This window comes from Haliotis rufescens, unplaced genomic scaffold, assembly GCF_023055435.1.
Source record: "Haliotis rufescens isolate VD_foot unplaced genomic scaffold, xgHalRufe1.0.p SCAF_7, whole genome shotgun sequence".
Classification (NCBI taxonomy): domain Eukaryota; kingdom Metazoa; phylum Mollusca; class Gastropoda; order Lepetellida; family Haliotidae; genus Haliotis; species Haliotis rufescens.
The window spans coordinates 1053782-1075042 of record NW_025964361.1 but is presented as its reverse complement, the minus strand read 5'-3'; the positions used below and the strand labels follow the sequence as shown (position 1 = coordinate 1075042).

The 21261-nt window shown below is 41.7% G+C and overlaps 2 protein-coding genes across 2 annotated transcripts in view; one reads left to right on the top strand and one right to left on the bottom strand.

Annotated features, from left to right (window-relative positions):
* The first annotated feature begins 13365 nt into the window (after positions 1-13365).
* LOC124139640 (mucin-4-like) overlaps positions 13366-21261 on the top strand; it is a 64022-nt gene continuing 56126 nt past the window's right edge. The window contains exon 1 of the mRNA XM_046506895.2: positions 13366-13508. The gene's annotated coding sequence lies outside the window, so the exon portion shown is untranslated. The remainder of the gene's footprint in view (positions 13509-21261) is intronic.
* LOC124139641 (39S ribosomal protein L28, mitochondrial-like) overlaps positions 17361-21261 on the bottom strand; it is a 76953-nt gene continuing 73052 nt past the window's right edge. The window contains exons 6-8 of the mRNA XM_046506898.2: positions 20988-21120; positions 18470-18494; positions 17361-17900 (exon numbers count right to left, since the gene is read on the bottom strand). Of these exons, the coding sequence (XP_046362854.2) occupies positions 17843-17900; positions 18470-18494; positions 20988-21120 (216 nt within the window). The 3' untranslated portion in view covers positions 17361-17842. The remainder of the gene's footprint in view (positions 17901-18469; positions 18495-20987; positions 21121-21261) is intronic.

Genomic DNA, 21261 nt, shown 5'->3' with positions numbered 1-21261 from the left:
TATATCTTCTATTGGGATTGTTTGTCTCCAATGTGGGAGTTTTTATCTTACTTGTAGCACTTTATATCTTCTATTGGGATTGTTTGTCTCCAATGTGAGAGTTTTTATCTTACTTGTAGCACTTTATATCTTCTATTGGGATTGTTTGTCTCCAATGTGGGAGTTTTTATCTTACTTGTAGCACTTTATATCTTCTATTGGGATTGTTTGTCTCCAATGTGAGAGTTTTTATCTTACTTGTAGCACTTTATATCTTCTATTGGGATTGTTTGTCTCCAATGTGGGAGTTTTTATCTTACTTGTAGCACTTTATATCTTCTATTGGGATTGTTTGTCTCCAATGTGGGAGTTTTTATCTTACTTGTAGCACTTTATATCTTCTATTGGGATTGTTTGTCTCCAATGTGAGAGTTTTTATCTTACTTGTAGCACTTTATATCTTCTATTGGGATTGTTTATCTCCAATGTGGGACTTTTTATTTCACGTGTAGGGCGTTTTTTATTCTATGAAGGATTCTTATCGGCTCTGAAGGATTTTTTATCTTCTCTATGTATGATTTTTGATCATTTTTGATATGAACAACATCATCATCATCAACCTGTTTTGATTTGATCTGCCTCCTATGTACTATTGCTCGCTGACTTAGTTGATGCATGTCATTGCATCCCAATTGCCTGGGTCGATGCTCATGATGTAAATCACTGGATTGTCTGGTCCAGACTCGATTATTTACAGACCGCCGTCATAAAGCTGGAGTATTTCTGAGTGCGGCATTAAACAACAAACAAACAAACAAACAAATCCAATGTACTATTACGTTGCTAAACATTCTTATACTGTGCACGACTACAACGAGATGACCTCACGTGACTTATATTCCCCATATTCTCTGACCATAGCACATTAACACATATTGCTTCCCTCTGCGTGACACTTGTCTGAAAACATGTCAAGCATGTGACGCCTTCGATCCCGTCCTGACATTCCCACGCACGTTCCAGATTCCAGGACAGTTCCACTGCGTGAAATGTCTGCAATGCTATACATGCACAATGTACCGAAATCCCGTCCAAATTGGATTCAAACATCTGCCATATGTGAATATGCAAGGTCATCGAATGGCCACAGTAGCAACAAATTGTTTTCACAGATTTTGTATAATTCCAAAAATTGTTTATCGGAGCTATTTATGCTATTTACAGAGGAGGAACGAACTTACCTACATGTATTATGTGATCTTTTCTAGGCTATACTACTTATGGAAGCCAGCTGTTCCTTATAGAAAAATGAATTAAAGTATATTTTTCTGAAATTACCAGACCCTTTAAACTCTAGTGTTTGGATGAAGGTATTTTAATGTATATTTACCTAATACACTAATGGAAAAACCCAAACTGGGAACACGTGGAAATAATGCATGTACATTGTACATTCCTGAACTGTCTACAGCACGACCCGAGAGTCTGAGGAAATGTATGGAAGCCCTGACGCGTCATCGTCGAGTTTCCCATGGATATATGCGGACAAAGCCGGGTTGCTTAGTCCGTCATACAGACCCTGAAACAAATATATCTAATACAGCCCATGCAAGTCTAGATTACTGCAGTGTTTGAAAATGAAGAGACTCTCGGCTCCTTTTTTTAAATTAAATTTCATAACTATAATTTAACAGCTGTTATATTCACTTCAGAAACTAGATGTTAGTCTACCGGCTTGCAGTAATCTCTGTGTTTGTACACAGTTGTGTCATGGAGGTCGCCCGGTACCACAGCAACACAAGCATCTTACTGTCGCTGGAATTGTTCCAACTAAAAAACATTTGAAAAATCCCCGACATCTTGTGTCTAATCTTCTTAGCAGTGTGAGATGTTGCATGCCAGGTTGGAACTTTGAATCCCTACCTACAGGAAATAGGGAGTGACGGATTCTGTTTTATGTCGAAAACAGAAATGTTCCAGCTGTATCGCGACGCGCCTTCCAGTGGCACGCATTCCCATTAGCCTGTATCAAAGTCTAGTTTGGAAACAGTGAGTGAGTGAGTATAGTTTAACGTCGCTTTTAGCAATATTCCAGCAATATCACGGCGGGGGACACCAGAAATGGGCTTCACACATTGTACCCATGTCGGGAATCAAACCCGGGTCTTCGGCGTGACGAGCGACCGCTTTAACCACTAGGCTACAAGACCCCGGTTTGGAAACAAGACTTTGATAAAAAGGTTAGAGGACGCTCTTGCCGTGTGAAGATGATCGCGGCGGTAATTAAAATTTAAAGTTGATGTCAAACCAGTGTTTGGTAGAATGATCAACCATCCACACAGGACGCACTTTTAGGAGTGTGGGGGGTTTGGTTGGGGTTTGGGGTTGGGGTTGAATATGAACCAGCAAGTGAAAGAATGTTGTTTGACATTTAACACCACACGAAGCGGTGTTCTAGGCATATCCAGACGGCCTGTAAACGATTTACGACATACAGTAAACTACGGTTATAACGAACATGCTTATAACGAAGTGACGGATATGACGAACTTACTTTTTAGTCCCGACTATTTGCTGTGGTTATGCTGTATATACGCTTATAACGAACTACGGTTATAACGAACTAAAAATAGTAGTCCCTTTGAGTTCGTTATAACCGTAGTTTACTGTAAAGGTTACGATGGCTTGTAACCTCCCGGTCCCCATTACTCGGCTATATCAACGTACGTCGGTTACTGGGGACATATTCTGCCAAAGAATCCACTCGAGGTACTGTAAATAAATGCTACAAAACCCTTTCAATATTCATAAGAGATCTCTGCCAAAAGCAGAGTGGATTGTACGATTCCGACTTTATCATAAGCATGTGTTTATGAATCACTATCAAATAGTGATTATACAAGGTGTTCGCGAAAAGGTGAGCGTATCCTACCCCATCGATGGCACCCGCCACAAACACATGCAAAGGCAAGTCAATTGTTCACCTAAAAACACGGGAACATGTGGTACAAGTCAAAATAGGGAATTGCATCAGACATTATTCTTGTCACTGATGCGTCAAATTTGGAAATGCACGTGTCTACCTTAAAACGTTTTTAAATGTTTACTAAGGCCTTGGTTTTTGTAATCTTCATAAAAAAACTTCTGAGCGAGAGTTGTATGACGCTCGTAGAAATTGTTGTATGCGTTTCACTTAATCAGAAACGATTATGTTGATTTAAACTTCTTTGAAATGTTTTTCCCGAACACCTGAGGACAGTCAGTTTTCACACAGGCACGCACGCGCGCGTGCCACACACACACCAAGAGCATATCAAGTGGGCAGCCCCTACCTGAATTTCCAGGTTTAAGCAGAAATGTATATACTAGATTCAAGACAAATGTAAAATATTAAATTTCCCGACTCCTGCTTGACAAAGCGATCTTCGCTCAACGAACGATTACCGTAAGTCTATGTTGCAATATGAGAGGTATGACCCTCGTAGCGCTAAGACCCATATGTGTTTCGGGTCTCAGTCTGTGATCCATGGTGCCTTCCATAAGCTCTGTTTTACGGTGTCTAGATATCCCCCACTACGTGCTTCACAGTGCCATGTAATTGCAGCTTGAGACAATGATACTAAATCACCAGGAATGCCTGACCAGAAGACATCGGGTACATAGAAATACGCCAGGTGCGACATGGCTGCTAATACCCACTTACGCCAAACCATTAAACAGGCTTCCATTACACGCAAGTAAGCGGAAAAACTACACTTGTTCCTGTTGGGATAAATTTTGATATAAAACCCTGAAATTGGACTCTAATTGTCTTGAAACAAACGATACGACCAAATTTCACCAATATATACACATAGAAGCAGGCACTGTGTCATAAATCATGTGGACGGCGACCCCTGGGTGGGGGAGGACAATAGAACAGCGGGGACATCGGTCGTTTATACCTATGTCGCGTGGCTATATAAAATGCGGCTCTAACTCATAATGAAAGGGTTGGGTGATTTCAAATGGATGCAATTGTTCACGCGCGACTTAATCACAAGGGGGGCCTGGTCTTATGTTTTGGTTGGGTATTTTTATGAATGCATATTATGAATCAGAAAAATGGGGTGGTGATAAAATAGCGCATGTTGGGTTGACGCGGTGGTAAAAGAACAGGATATACGAGCACGAGGGGTCGGGTGGGCTGCAGAGGGGGAGGTCCGTAGAAGCGTTAGACTTGGGGGTGGGGACACGGCTCGGCGGATTAGTTCTTGAATAAATGTGGAAATCCTGTCGTTGGCACATGTTGCAGTGAAGAAACAACTCTTTTTGTACATTCGTGGAAACGGATTTGATTTTTTGTTTGCTTTGTCAGGAATTATTTTGTTTTGCCCCCTTTGTTTTTAAAGGCGTGACACAGGAAAAGTCACGTTGGGCTGTTGTTGGTCGCTGAATGTCATAAAGTGTTCTTGGGAATTTTGTGAATACACATTGCATGAATAAATTCTCTAATGTGTTAAGAAAACGAGTGGTTTTCAAAATCACAAAAGATCGTCATGATTATAAAAAACAAAACATGGTGAGTTAAATTATATTATGTATGAAAATACATTGTTTTGGTAACGAATTATCTTTTTCAAAAGTAAGTGACACAGGAAGAAGCACACAGGGTTGCTGTGCTCTCTGGGTGTCACAGGGTTCAACTCTCTGTCCAGTGTTGTTAATACTGCATGAATAACTTTAAGTCTCGACATTGTTACCATAAAACAAATCACGATTATTAACAGGATATGAAAACGCAAATCATGTCATGTATGATTATGCTTTGATTTTCTTGTCCCAAATGAAATATTCAAAAAGGCGTGACACAGGAAAAGTCAAACAGAGCTGTTGTTAGTCGCTGAATGACACAGAGTGTTCTTCCTCAAATGATGTGAATACGCCCTGCTTCACTAAATTCTCTAATTTCTCAATAAAAACGGCTGTTCACAAAAATCACGGAAGGTATAATAATAGTTAAAGACCAAGAATTGAAGAGCCAAATTATATTATGTATGATTATATTTTTCTGTCCCGAATGAAATATTTGAAAAGGCGTGACACAGGAAAAGTCAAGCGGGGCTGTTGTTAATCCATGAATGTGCAGAAATGATGGTCACACGTACCAGGTGAAAGTCGGCGTCGGGTTCCCGATCATCAATCACAACCTGTCTGCGTAATTATAGTATATAACTACCTGTTACCAAGGACAGAAATCTGTTGCCGTGAACTCTGACCACTGTCCAAGAGATCCAAAAAGCACCTGTCGACAAAACACCTTGCTGACCACGATAAAGACCCCACGTCAACCCCTCGTGTGGTTTATGGCTCATTTTGTTTGTATCGACGGACAATGCCTTCTATCTACCAAGAGCCCTGGAACAAATTTGGGGATACCTATCCTCCCGATAAGTGTGGATCAAGCATCAAAGTTAAATTTCATTTGCTTTTTATCTCTGGCTTTGTGTTGTAACGGCAACTAGGCAAGTGGTTTTCCTATCCCGTATATTTGACACCACTGCCAGCTGCCCGCTACAAACAATCAACCCATTACTTCCTAGACCATTATCAACGAAAAAACACATTTGCGGACTTTCCCCCGGATACCAATGCATACTACAATGCTATGAGCGTATAATAAACATTTAACACCTCCAATACAAAGAAACCACAAACTGGTGTGTATGCGCACTTCATTTTGCGGAAATGCTTTCAATGAATTTTTGGGGGTTAAAAAACAACATTAACATACAAGTGAAGTGGAACATGGACCAGTTCAATGATAGTTCTTGAGATTAATCTCGTTTAAATACAGAACTACTGTTATAGGCATTTTCACTCCGGAAACACATAACTTAGAAGACTGCCAACGGGAAATAACATCTTCTTAATTAATAAAAGTATTGCCAATAAAAAAACAACAATCTCATTAATGGATAAAAGAAGGTTTTTCCCAGAAAACGTTTCATTGTTATCACCAAGGCCATAAATGCGAAGACAGTGCAGCTTTCCCACAGGAATAAGTGTCCACAGTGTCCAGCACTCGGGCCAGATCTTTGTTACAGTAGCGAGGGATGAATACAGGCTCCATATGTGAGCATTCAACACTGCCTTGGGATACAGTTTCTAAATGTATTTGAACAATATTAACAAGCCACAGCCCTTTATTTAAAATGACTTCCTGTTTTCATAAAACAGAATTGGTCACCTCCATTTTAACCGATATTTTTTTACAGATTTATTATTTCATTCACTATAATAACATAGATGACCCTTTGTTATTATCTATGTTGGTCTGGGTAAGGTTTCTATGAAAATATTTTGAAAAATATCAAATGTCAACAAATCTTAAAGAACAATTCGCTGGGATTTGTCTTCGCCGGGAATAAAGAAGCCATTTTTATGTATTTCTATATAAGGTATAAAACATTCAGGTTTCTACCTCGGGGATAAATATAGTGTAAACATTACCCGAAAACTGATACCACCATTGTCAAAGAAGAGGCGTCGGAAATATGTTTATGGCCATAATTCATATAGCAGGTTTTCCTTAATATTTATTCATATTAAATAGACAACCAAAGAAAAAAGTATTAAAAATCAATGCAATTTCCGTTTGGACAAAAAACGTATTGGGAAGACCCTGAGGACGTTTCAACCGAATGTTACAGAAACAGAAACTCACATTTCTTTATGTGTGTTTATATGACATTAGCCTAGAATATGATTTCTATTTGTTTAACCGTACACCATACGCCCTCCATTCGAATCCATTCATATAGGCCTAGCTTCAACCCAACTCTGTCCATGGAGGAATAGCCTGCCAGTGGCTGCATGCTGGACTTCATCAATACACATACTCTTTTCAAGGGGGAACTTCCCCTCACGAATCACACACAAAAGAACACCGAGTCTCAAGGCTACCCTGTTTATGAAAACACCGACAAAGAAGGAATTATGTATATTCAGAAACGCAATGGCCTTGGTTTTCAAGACGTACATCCAAGTAACGTTTTTTTCAGACATGGATGTCATAAATCTTTGATCAAAGATCGTTGGCACAATTCCTGGCTTTTGTATCGAAGTCAAAGAGATACACAGTTTGTGGATGATATTGAAAGAAATGATTTATTTTGTAAATTGAATTCGTCGTACAGACAGTATGTAAAGTGCACTTCAGAAAGTGGCCAGGCTATACGTTACGATCGTGTCTGTCTGTCTTTCAAGCATAAAACCGCTGACTAGCTTTCTTTGTGTAAATCCGTGGCGATTTTATCTAAAATATTTCAAACACGACCATAAAGGGATAATGCAACTTGCTAATGACAAAATCTGCTTTTGATGGAAATATTTCTCGACGTTTTAGATAGAAACTCTCGACTTTAGATAAAGAGAGCCATACTTCTACACTAAAACGCCGGCGGGGCTTTGATCCTGCGCGCGCTTACAAGCAGGAATCTCTTGTAAAGTTCAAGACAAACTGGGATGCTTAATTCAAGAGGCACTTTAACAATTATCAAGATAAACCACAAATAAAATCAAGAGGTAAGCTTAAAGATTTTGTGGAACTACCCCACCTATCGATGTTTTATGACCAGGGCTAGAACTGATTTACCTGTGAGAATTTCGGGGTGGTTAATTCCGACTGGGGGCACCCAAGCCTATCTATTAATTCTACTATCTTTGTGCTTAACAGACCACTTCAAAGGAAGCCGACCGTCCATGGAGCATTGAAGGAAATTCACTTTTTTGTGATGTTTTTGCATTGGGTCAGTAAAGCATAAAACGGTTTTCACAGAACCTTTAGTAGCACGCGGGCAAATAATAAAACGTTTTGTGCTTTAATGAAATTGTAAATTAATCAAGATCTATTTAATTGATAAGCGGCCAATTGTTGGACAAACTAACATTAGGACAATGAAACAACGGCGCGTGAATAATTTAACGAATTAACGTATTGGGTTTAAACGTTTTATGGTACTTGTATCACGGTTGTCTGTCGCGGTTTTGAGACGGTCTGACCGTATACTAACACAAGTCATGAAACAAAGAGAAAGCATTTAATCCCCACTAACACTTCTTTCCCTTAACGTGCGAATAATTAGGGTGTAAATAGTCTACCTTGTCACATCGGCGTCTCTCGTTATTATTGCTGGTCTCATGGGTATCTTTGAATATTTCACGCCAAGATTTTAAAGCCTTTAAAATAAATAAGTTTTTATATCAATTGATTAAATGAAAATTAAAATTGCTTTTGATATTATATAGATTGCTGAATAATGTGTCGCCTTTTACCTGAATCTTTTGACAACGATTAATATTTGTAATGGGTCATTAAGCAAACCATTGTTGCGGTTATCTTTATCGATATTGTTCCCAAAATAATTGACGTTAGAGACCGGAGAGCGGAAGGTCGGTCGTTCAATCCCCGTCAGCATCATACCATTATACCCACGTCATAACATTATACACCGTAAAACATGGCACTCGTTGATTCCCTGCCGTCCGTTCGTCATTAAGGGGCTAAAACAAGAACTGGTCGGATCGGAATTATACTGTGACCGAGTAAGTTATTTATGTTAAACTGCGGCATAGTATCACATTGTGCTGTCACTATAAAACTGGAATTAGTCCTTGCTAGTACAATGCACACACACACACACACACACACACACGCACGTACGCGCACACACACACGCACACGCACGCACGCACGCACACACACACATAAGTGGAGTATATGAAACGGACGTCCCCCAGCTGAGTTGTCAGCTGTAGATTACCATAGATCCGAAACAAGTGTACAAATAAAACCCAAAGGGTCTTGTTTGACATTGCGATCTTAGCTCAAGGAATGACTATCGAAAGTCCATGTTAAAATATGGGAGGTATGACCCTGTTAGCGCTAAGAACCTTTTGTGTTTCGGGGCTGAGTCTGTCATCCATGCTCCCTAACACATATCGCTAAGTGCAATAATCTCGAAGGCGACCTTAAACTCAATTTCACCTCACCTCACCTACATAAACACGTGTATTAATGAACCAACACATTGTAGATGTAATGTGTAAGTCATGTATGTTTTGTTTGTTGTATAACGCCGTACACGGCAATGTTCCAGCTATATATAAGATACATGTAAATAATAGGGTGATTGATATTAAGAGCTCGTCCCACGCCGCCGGGGCAAGATGATACGCCATCCTCAAAGTCACCGATCTATTTATAGTATCATCGTACGACATAGGTTACACATCAGGGCCCTGTTCCACAAAGCGATCTTAGCGCTATGATTGTCGTAAGTCAGTGTTAAAGAATAGGAGTTACGATCGACTTAGCGCTAAGATCACTTTGTGGAACGGGGCCCTTGATTCGAACTCACAACCAGTAGATCCTGGAGAGACTAAGGGAAACAACTCTGCGCAGCGAGTCAGAGATTGGGTGCACAGGTGACGTTAACACCAGAGAGTACTAAATCTCAATCTGAAAACAGATCATGCTTATCTCCCACATATAAATAAGCGTCGCGTTTAACAGAATATATCATTAGTTGCTTTGTCCTTCCAATCATAACAAGGTTGATGCTGAAATATACGTCTTTTTTAAAAATCAATGAACTGCAACATTTTGTTTTAGGCCCTGTATACAGAATTAGATTTTTTTAGGTTAATATCATGATATACACCAACTTACAACCTTAATCTGGGTCAGTCACTGTAATGCTAGACGAGACGACATACTCTATGAAATATTTCTTAGCAAATTAAGTATGTAAAATTAAGAAATATAATTTTCCTGATGCAGATTTTATGTGTGGAATAGAACTGGCTAGGGCTGGCTAGATTTGCTTTCATATTAGTCCAGATTGGTTTTGTTTTCATCAAATACATATTCCACAGTCATCGTGTAGGACTATCTGTAGCTACTTCAAAAGATGTTTTTATATTTCATCCTTTATACCAGAATCGCTCTGTTAACCGTTTTGGTCATTCAAAATTCAAACCTATATACATATGAAAAGTAATTATGTTGTAAATGAAGATTAAAGGATTCATGATCTACGTCAGCAGGTACAGAGGTGTCAAATGGCGTTATAAATACATTCGATATGGCGCGATGATGTACGCTAATCATTATAAAAGGCCCATCAATACAGAAATCAAAGCGTTGCGATGTGTTTAATGGTAGCCGCAGTATGAAGTGTTTGTGCAACATGAATCATGTTGACAGCTACTGTCGACGTCGTTTTTGATACATACTAGTTTATGTCTAGTTAGGCTTTTTTATGTGTTTTTATGTCACATGGGGTGAATGGGAATTGATAGTCCTCTTCTCTCTGGTTTGGGGCTGGAGGGGTGGAAGAAGTGTGAGTGAGTGAGTGAGTGAGTGAGTGAGTGAGTGAGGGAGGGAGGGAGCGAGCGATGTGATGCCAACTTGCCTATAACTAGACATCTATGATTGTGTGTTCGAATCCCGGTTCGCCCCGATTATGTTTTTAGCATTGTCAGCCCCCATACCCATTAGGTTATCGAAAACATTGTCCCAGAAAACTCTTGAAAACAAATTATGCTCTAGACTGTCGAAAACAATTATTTATTATTTATAAAACATATTTGGCTTTGGAACTGTAGTATCAGGAAGCCAAAATGGTGCACGAGTAAGTGGTTAATTGTTGCTCAACAAGTCTGTCAGCAACAACATTTTTCAAGTTATACCTATCATGGTGGCCTATAAATAACTGCCACCGAAGGCATTCTGGGAAATAGGTTCCAAAACACCAGGGCCTGTCGTAAGACTACTGAGGGTCACGAAGTTAAAATGTTTGATCTGGGTGGTTGGGTCCCCTCGTGTCCCGACGGTGGGGATCGATGTTCATGGATATAACCACTTGTTTGCCTGGCCCTGACTCGACTATTTACAGGTCGCAGTGATGTAACCGGACCAGTTTTAACTGAGGCGAACTCACACCTTGTAAATAATCGAATCCGGTCTAGACAAACAAGTGGTTGATATAGCGCTGCTGTAACTGTGATAGAAAGGTCTTATCACCGTCCTCTGAAATGTTGTGTCGATAATATGATCAAATCTTTATACTTGTTGTTTAACAAGGCCCGTAAGGGGTATCGTAAGGGTGTGTGGAGGCGCCGAATTTTCTTTTTATCCACACATTTTGCACAATTTTTCACAAGGTGAATTTTGCTCAACTCTTTCACCCAACGACCAACACACACACATATATACACACACATATATACACACACATATACATGCATCCATCCATACAGGGGCGGTGGGGTAGCTCGTCACGCCAAAGGTCCGGGTTCAATTCCCCACATTTCTGCTGTCCCTCGCCGTGATATTGCTGGAATATTGCTAAAATACTGCTAAAAGCGGCGTAAAGCCAAATCTCAGAGAGAGAGAGAGAGAGAGAGAGAGAGAGAGAGAGAGAGAGAGAGAGAGAGAGAGAGAGATTGTATTTGCTGGAAACCCGAAGTTATAATCAATATAATTTTATATCCAAATATAAAGATTTCATAATGCATGCATGCTTTTTAGTTTTAACATTTCACATGTCTCTCGTTCGTGGAGGATTCCGAATCAGTGCAACTGGTGGCATGGGACAACGGGACAAGCACCCTCACCCCTCCCAAACACACCCATATACACACACGGACCTGTTAACGCCACTCTCAGCAAGATAACAACAAAAATGACGACCGCCTGTGAATAATCTGGTCTGGACAATCCACAGAGTGATATGGGCAACGATCCACGCCGCCAGGGTACGATGCCACGCAATCAACCAATTCACCAAGCCTGACCACCCGATCCATCACGTCTCTTCACGAATCCCGGTTCGCCCCGATTATGTTTCTAGGTTTGTCAGCACCATACCCGTGCTCGTGGGTTTCACCGAAGTGGTAAACGTCTGAGACCAGCAAAAGCTTCGGGCTTTCCTCCCACATTAAGCTGACACGCCGTGATATAACTGGAATACTGTTATAAGCGGCGTTAAACCCAACTCACTCACTCACTCTTCTCGACCATACATGTCGGTTGCTGGCGATTAATTCTAACCCGGAATGTCCACGTTTTTCTCTCAATTACTTGAAGTATTTCTCTAGCTTAGCTTAAATTTTGTGTTTAATAACGAACAAAATATGATTTCCTATTCCATGTCATTATTTCCAAGCAACCTAGCGACCAAGCTAAGCATGACCAGGAATTTCGGTCGTGTCAGAGGTCAGATCGTGGGTCGACGAGTCCGAGGAAGACATATCCATCGCGAATGACGAAAACCCCTACCCCACCCCCCGTCTTGAAACAACAACAGATTTATATCAGCATATTATCGATGATTTAGCCACAAATAGGAACTGGCCAATTCCAATAGAATGACCCTGCGGCTGACAGTTATCTTTTCATCAGATTGGCTCTCATCAAAGAAGCATTGGTCGGTGTGTGAGAATTATTCATGAGAAGTTGTCTTGCATCTGGACCCTCCGTCCGGCTGAATAAATATTTTCGAAGATTTTTTAGCATAAATCTTCCAGATGTGGTTTGTGAACCAAACGGACACCGCTACAACAACATTTGCGATGTGCATCTGGCAATTTGCAACAGCTGAGATGTGTCTCTCTTAAGTCAGGGCGACTACAAGAAACACACATGCATTATTCACGTGTTGATTTACGTGCAATGATATGCTTCTCACAACATTTCGACAAATTGAAATAAATACATCAAACAGAATTTAGGCAACGGGTGTTCTCATTAATTTCGTATTTTATTGCTCAAATTATTAGATCATAATTGCTCACAGAATTATATATATGGTTGTCGAGACGAAAAGTTAAATGGAAAGAAACCGTTTCAGGCATAGTTGAATTTGTTTTACTCGTTCTTTACTTTCAATATTAATTTGAATTTAAATGTTGAAGGGACATTTCTGAAGTCCACATTTGAGTTGATCTATATTGAAGAACTGCCGAGATCGCTTACATGTATTGTTTTGCCAACCCATATGTCGTACTGACAGGCTCAAGCGACAGTGTATTCTTTTCGAAAAGCTTAACTGAAACTTTGAGTAATGATTATGCCATGAAAAATTAATATCTTCTTTCTTTAATTCAAACATAACCTATGAATTACTTATGCGCAAACCTTTGTGCGAAAGACACCAGAATGTAAGAAGGGCGTCATTATAGCGTTTAGTGGGCAGGTGACACGCGACCTTGTCTTAGAACAGGTGCCCGCGACCGGCGGTGTTCAATATAACAGAATTTTTTATGAGCATACGGAACGTCTTTTATAAAATGCATTATTTTTATGACAAGACGCTTCTAATCTAAAATTCACGTTAGGTTCAAACAAGCCATGACTTCATTCTCGGCTGTCTGACCCCTGACCTTACGCCATGTTGACATCAGTGCACGTGCGGCTGATTTCAAATATTGCGAGTTTCACTACCACTTCAACACTGATACTTGTTTCAACAGATGGACTGCAGGTACGTACATGAGGCAAATTCATAATTAATCGACCGTTTTTTTTCAAACCATATGCGTTAAATGTTGAACATGCTTTAAATATGCAGGCGGAAGAACGGCGCTGAACAGTCTGCAAATATCACGGTTGATTAATTAGCGGTCAAATCCACATCAACGCCGTTCCGTATTTTCTATGCATCCCTTTTTGTGTTTATGAGTATTTTTTTACTGTTTATGAGAATATAGGACCAGATTATGAACGTTTGTTTGTAGTCTTAGATAAAATAGATCTACCTGTCAAATTGACCGTCGAAAAAATTGTTTTTGTTCCTTATTTTTAGTAAATCATTTTTGCCAGATATTACCAGAGATTCGTAATCTGGCTGTTGTTGCGAAAATATTTTGTCACTTTGGAGATAAATTAAATTACGGCTCTTGAGTATCTACTGTAGTTTTCTTTTCTTCAATAAACATATCCTGGCTAGCACCAGCGGAAGTTATCAAAGTTTGGAACTAGCAGACGTGAATTATGTTTGTTTCACCGTTAGGCCTAATGTCGTAATGATTCTTGTTAGCCTAAAAGACGATGTGTACAATCACACACTATCATAGTTCATTAGTTGTATAACAGCCTAAAATATTTGTTATAACCCGTGCCAGCTGATTTCATGAAGATAGAGGCGCCACATGGATCAAATCAACATTGACATTAATGCTATTTGAAATTCAACAATATTACCAAGTCAAAGTTTGTTGTGATTTGTAAGGTAGAAATACAATTGAGGGTACTTTTATCATACAAAAGTGTGAATCTTGACACAGACAGGCCATCCTTGCTTTACTTGTATGTAGACCTAATAGCATAGGTAGTCACCACTACGACATGCAGACCTGTGTCAGTTGTCGGCAGATGTTTGACTTGTGAGAGATTGTATCCAGCCTGCCCCAAGCCCTCAGCACTGAACCAGCTCAAGATGGGTCAGCTGGTAGTAATTGTCCATAGTTTACATATCATCACTATAAACAAAAACTGGCATTACCATAGCGACAGTTTATTTATGTTGACAAGGCTGCTGCCCATGTGTGGAGGGTTACTGCTCCTCTGCCCACAATAGTTGAACATGTGGCTGTTGGACGTTCTCTGTACTGCTGTTGGCAAAATTCAAACAAATATTTAAAGTAAATGTATACAGAGCTGTTGGAGGACAACTTTCAATCTTTGTAGTTTGTTTATTTGTTGCATTACACAGTGATATTTTACAATTCTCATTCCTAAAGAATATTTAGAAACAATTTTACTTGTGTTGAAATTTAAATACAGGGTGACCAGATCAGAGAGCAGGGCTTTAGATTTTGCCCAATTGTCAACCAATATGTCCTAAAGATCTTTTCTATATTGGTAATATAGATTGATGTCCATCAATAGATAAGATCATGATACTTTCCTTATACCATGCCTCAAGCAAAATCACTGCTGAGAGTAGAGTAGACTTGAGTAGGGTGGAGTGAATAGGAGAGATAACATGGTGGGATATGGACCTGTATAGTGAAACCCTATCACAGTTAGACACATGGCTGGGGGGTGAAGTGGGCAGGGAGGGGTGTGTGTACTGGTAGAGAGGGGATGGGGATGTGGCAGGGAGGGGTGTGTGTACTGGTAGAGAGGGAGTGGGGATGTGACAGGGAGGGGTCTCAGCACTGGGCATAGAGGGGGAGGGGATGTGGAAGGGTGGGGGGTTTACTGGGTAGAGAGGGGATGGGGATCTGGCAGGGTGTGTGTGTGTACTGGGTAGAGAGGGGGTGGGGATGTGACAGGGAAGGGTCTCAGCACTGGGCATAGAGGGGTCTCAGCACTGGGCATAGAGGGGTCTCAGCACTGCGCATAGAGGGGTCTCAGTACTGGGCATAGAGGGGTCTCAGCACTGGGCATAGAGGGGGAGGGGATGTGGAAGGGTGGTGGGTGCACTGGGTAGAGAGGGGGTGGGGATGTGGCAGAGTGGGATGTGTACTGGGTAGAGAGGGGGTGGGGATGTGGCAGGGAGGGGTGTGTACTGGGTAGAGAGGGGGTGGGGATGTGGCAGGGAGGGGTGTGTACTGGATAGAGAGGGAGTGGGGATGTGACAGGGTGGGGTGTGTACTGGGTAGAGAGGGGGTGGGGATGTAGCAGGGAGGGGTGTGTACTGGGTAGAGAGGGGGTGGGGATCTGGCAGGGAGGGGTGTGTACTGGGTAGAGAGGGGTGGGGATGTGGCAGAGTGGGATGTGTACTGGGTAGAGAGGGAGTGGGGATGTGGCAGGGTGGGATGTGTACTGGGTAGAGAGGGGGTGGGGATGTGACAGGGAGGGTGTGACAGGGAGGGGGTGGGGATGTGACAGGGAGGGTGTGTGTACTGGGTATAGAGGGGGTGGGGATGTGGCAGGGTGGGGGTGTGTACTGGGTAGAGAGGGGGTGGGGATGTGGCAGGGAGGGGTGTGTACTGGGTAGAGAAGGGGTGGGGATGTGGCAGGGAGGGGTGTGTACTGGGTAGAGAGGGGTGGGGATGTGGCAGAGTGGGATGTGTACTGGGTAGAGAGGGAGTGGGGATGTGGCAGGGAGGGGTGTGTACTGGGTAGAGAGGGGGTGGGGATGTGGCAGGGAGGGCTGTGTACTGGATAGAGAGGGAGTGGGGATGTGACAGGGTGGGGTGTGTACTGGGTATAGAGGGGGTGGTGATGTGGCAGAGAGGGGTTGTGTACTGGGTAGAGAGGGGGTGGGGATGTGGCAGGGAGGGGTTGTGTACTGGGTATAGAGGGGGTGGGGATGTGGCAGGGAGGGGTTGTGTACTGGGTAGAGAGGGGGTGGGGATGTGACAGGGTGGGGTGTGGCAGAGAGGGTTGGGGATGTGGCAGGGAGGGGTCTATGTGCTGGGTATAGAGGTGTGAGGGAGGGGGGTGTGTACTGGGTATAGATGCATGTTGAGTATGTAGCAGGTAGCACCTGGTGTTATCAGTACATGGACAGTGATTTATGTACTAAATAATCATGTCTTTGTAACACCACTTCCTATGGCTGGCAGTTGTGTGGACACGTGGTCTAGACACACAATGTTGACATTCATTCATATGCTGGTGATCACAGTATCCTGTTGATAAACCACAACCAATCTTTTCATCTGTCCAGGGAGGGATGGCACAGGCAATGACAGTGAACTATGATTCATTAGGGGCTTATCCTAACATCAACTGGGCTGTATAGTCCAGGGATACTATATTCCTAAAACAGACACACAACCAGATCATCTTCTACAGAGCAGTGTGCACAATGACAGGCCTGGGTTATTGTGCCCTGAATTTAACATTAAATGACCATCCATTTCTGAGCTATATGTGTCTCCTGGCCCTGTTTTCTGATACCTGGCCCACCGTTTTCACTGGTAATTGGTCACTTGACTCCTCACAGAGATGTGTGTTGAATCTGATGTATTGGCTCTGTAATGAGTGCTGGATGTCCTGTCACTGAAACAGTAGTCATGGTGACTGTCGTCACATCCCGGCAGGAGGCAAGAAGTAAGTGATTCATAAACCCCCACAATGGTTTGTAGAACTGATTCGGTATAGATTAATGAAGAAACAGTCCATTTACCGTAGGTCATCATTTCCATGTTGTAAAAAGAGCTTTTCCTATAAGAACTTTTGTCTTCCTCTGAGAGAGAGAGAGAGAGAGAGAACTTTTGTCTTCCTCTGAGAGAGAGAGAGAGAGAGAGAGAGAGAGAGAGAGAGAGAGAGACCAGGTGTTCAGTGTGACGGGCGATCGCCTTAACAACCAGGTTACCCCCTCCCCAACAGCCCAGTCTGCCTCTTACAGGGCCACACTTTCCAAGGAAGCAATCAGAGATGACAAAAGTCCACCTTTATTCATCAAACATGTTCCAACTACAGCAACAACATATACCTGATGCGTGATTTGACTGAGAACTGCTGGAGTACTGCTGTCACACACAGACACATCTTCCCTGGCATGAAACATAATCATACACAGTCACAACACATCAGAAATCTTGAGAACAGGCTCCTCAATGGACAAAACATAATATTGTTTTATGGATAAACCTGCTTTTAATGGTGCCAAGAAAATCAGTAAAATGGAAATAAAACTGGTGACTCATTGTACAGTTCAAATGAAAGAATGGTAAAGTAGATATGATAAAAACTTGGTTAAGATGAAATATGATCGGCTACTAATTGGTTTAAATGCTTGTCACAGACAGGTTCCAGCTAGGTAGTGTAGACTGACTGCATGAACTGTTTGATGTTGGCCATCCTCCGATGATATCTGTTTCCACTACAAATGCAATGCAGGGACAAGGTGTGGCGAGGTCAACTCTTCGAGCTGGTCTTTGAACCAAATGGAATCAGTTTGCTCATCCAGGAGTCCCTGAGATAGAAAACACAACTGATTAAAATCAGACATCCTACAGGAAACAAAGGCTTCAAATATCTGAACTTAATTCACTCTTCGGAAGTGACAAATTCTCTGGTAGTTCATCACATCAGACATGTGACAGACATCTTACAAACTGTTGACCTTGCATGGCCTTCAGGAAATTTCAATTTTGAATCGCTCTCTCTACACTGACATGTATGAGGTCCATGTCGACCTTGCTTGACACCAGGGTATCACAGGTCCGAAGGCCATCACGGAATGAAAGAAAACAATCAAATCCACTGGACATCCACTGGTACTTTGGGACAGGGACGACCTGATGTGATCCCCGGAAATAATGAGCCTCACAATGCCAGCTGCTTATCAAACAAAGATGTCTGTCAGCTCCTGCTGGGAATCATATGGTGTCACTACCTACCCACGTGTCTGCGTATCTCAACCAGATAGCAACTCTTTGTCCTATCATTATCAAAATAATTTGATCAGTATGGAAATTAATTTATCAACCATGTCTGTGAAATTGGTGAACTACTGATATGAAGGGGAAATACCACACTTACTCTGTTTGATGCTCTGCAGTTCCTTCTGAAAAGACAAACGTGGATCCAGGATTAGTCATCTTTCCTAAATGTATACTACTCAAAACAATTTAGAGAAAACCTACAATTGGAAGGCTGTCTGTTGCAGTATGCACCAGCCATGACATATTAACCATAGTCATGAAACACTGGGGGTGTTCCAGGGTTTTAGTATTGTACACTACTCACAAATGTGCATAAAGTACGCACAAAAATGTAGAGAATGAATGCAGAAAAAACAACAACACTGCGTCCCGAGGGATGCGCAATGATATTCATTGTACCTGCAGTACAAGAGCAGTTATAGGTGTCATTTCATCCATCAATCATGACCACTGTCCAGATGGTCATTGATTCATTCCACACTCTAAAGTAATTATCTAAACGTACAGTACACTACATGTTGCCAGCAAGGACCCCCAATATTACTTATTGAGGGTCCCCGCCCCCCCTTCTTCTGTAAGTCAAGGTGAAACCCTGGTGGTATTTAACTTGTATATGTTGTAATTACTTCTTTCATATAAACAGTCCTGACCTGTGTCGGGTAAGGTGTGTACAGGATTCGGGTGTTTTTAATGTACTAGTTTTTTATCTTTGCAAGATTCTGCCTATTTATGGTCAGTGAAGTGTCTTCACAATTTCCATCTCTTAACACTTTCCACAGAATTTTGTTGCGCATGAGTTTGATATAACAGCCAATCAATATGAATGAGTTTGGCATGGATCTTCATTCAAATTGGCCGCCTCGAAGGAGAGTGTCTTCAATTCATTTATTCAGTATAGAAGACTGTTATGCGTGAACTTGTGGCTGGAAAAGCCATTTTCTCGCATAATGAGAGAGTAGGAGGGAAGTCCTTATAGCACCAGGCGTTCCTGGATGTGTTTGAGATGGTACACAACATTGTGTCATGTGAAAAGGACTCAATATAAACCAGAGTGGAGAAGAAGGGGTGTTGATGGTAAAAGAATTGGAAAATATAATACACTGGATAAATGAGGATGATCTGATCATGTCTAAAGCCGGTTCAAGTCTAAATGGGGTGGGCTGGGGTGTGGTGGGGTGGGGTGGGGTGGGGTGGGGTGGTAGGTCTAGTTGCAGGGAATCTGCACAGTGCAGGTGGTGCTTGTGGAGTAAGGGATGTGTGCTTGAATCTTAGACTGTATATTATCCTTGGACAAAGAAGATGTTGAGCTTATTGTATGCCCATTATCTTTTTGAGGGGATTTCTCACATGAAAGTCTGTGATTGATGTATTATAGGGATCATCACTGGTATGCATTATGTTCTCTCTCTAGCCCAGAATAATGATAATAAATGGGAAAATGTAATCTTCTGCTGTACCATGAGATGGATGTCTTTCTGCATGCAGCTTGGTTGCCGTCTGCTTTGTGATCCTCTATCTTTATCATGTGACTGCAGTGTTTTACTTGGTTGAGATTGATGTTAATGGCTTCATCAGCCAATAGGGGTGAATAACAAAAACATAACCGTGACTTTACGTCAAGCAACAGTGCCACATCCACCACCAGACAAACTGTTAACTATCAAAGGGATGTCATATGACGCTTACCTAAATATATGATATGTATCATGAACCCTACTCTCGATAAGATGAATATGACAAGACAGACACAGGGTTTCATGCGACGGTCAAATATGCCTCCAGTTTGCACAAATGTTAGCCTGGACACAGAAAAAGAATATACTGCGTCCCGAGGGACGCACAGTAATATTCATTGTACCCAGTGTGCATCAGGAGCAGATAGGGGTGTCTGTCATTTCATCCATCAATCAGGACCTCGGTCCACATGGCCCTTGATTCATCCCAGGCTCTACAGTAATTATCTGAACATGCAGTTCACTACATCATTTCATTACTTTACAGGACCCTCACATTGCCTGAATGGATCCTTCAAATTAATTACTGGGGTCCCCAGGACCCCTACTTTTGCAGGTCAAGATAAAACCCTGCAGACATTTGCAGTATTTAGTTTATTTACAATAATGGATATTCAAAATCATCACAGAATTTAACATTATTGGAACTTATAGTTTAAGAAATTTAAGCCATATTTGTTTCTATTTGATCAATGTTGCACCAATTGAGATTTGTCGTCATAAATTTGTTGACAGATTGAAAATGATGAATAATTAATTGACAGTTATCATAATGCATTCATAATGAATATTGACACCATGAATACATTTATGTGACCAGTGAGATGTTGTAAGTTTCAACTGCATGTGTTTTGATCCATGAAGACCCGGGTTAGAACAGGTCTTCAGAAACCCATGCTTGCCCTAAAAGGCGACTATGCTTGTCGTAAGAGGCGACTAACGGGATCAGGTGGTCAGGCTCGCTGACTTGGTTGAAGCATGTCATCGAACCCAATTGCATGGACTGATGCTCATGATGTCAATCACTATTGCTGAGTTCGGCAAACAAACAAACAAAAAGCATGCATTTCTGTCCATGTGTCTTGGTAAGCAAGATGTTACCTGAGAGATCCTGAATGAACTGCTGAGTGAAGACCTCCTTCAGTGGCCTGGTGGGGTTCTCCTTGGCGTGTTTGTCACGAGCCTTGTGCATAGCCTGGCCTAAGGTGAGGCCCACCCACTCGGCCTCCTCTTCCTGGAAGTGAGAGGAGTAGTTAGTACAATGTAGCAGTCACACAGCAGCAGGAAGTTAAGTGGATACAAAAAATATGTCCATGATTGGACTATAAGCTAAAGAGGAATATCCATCAGCAGTGTCACAAGATAAATACCTACC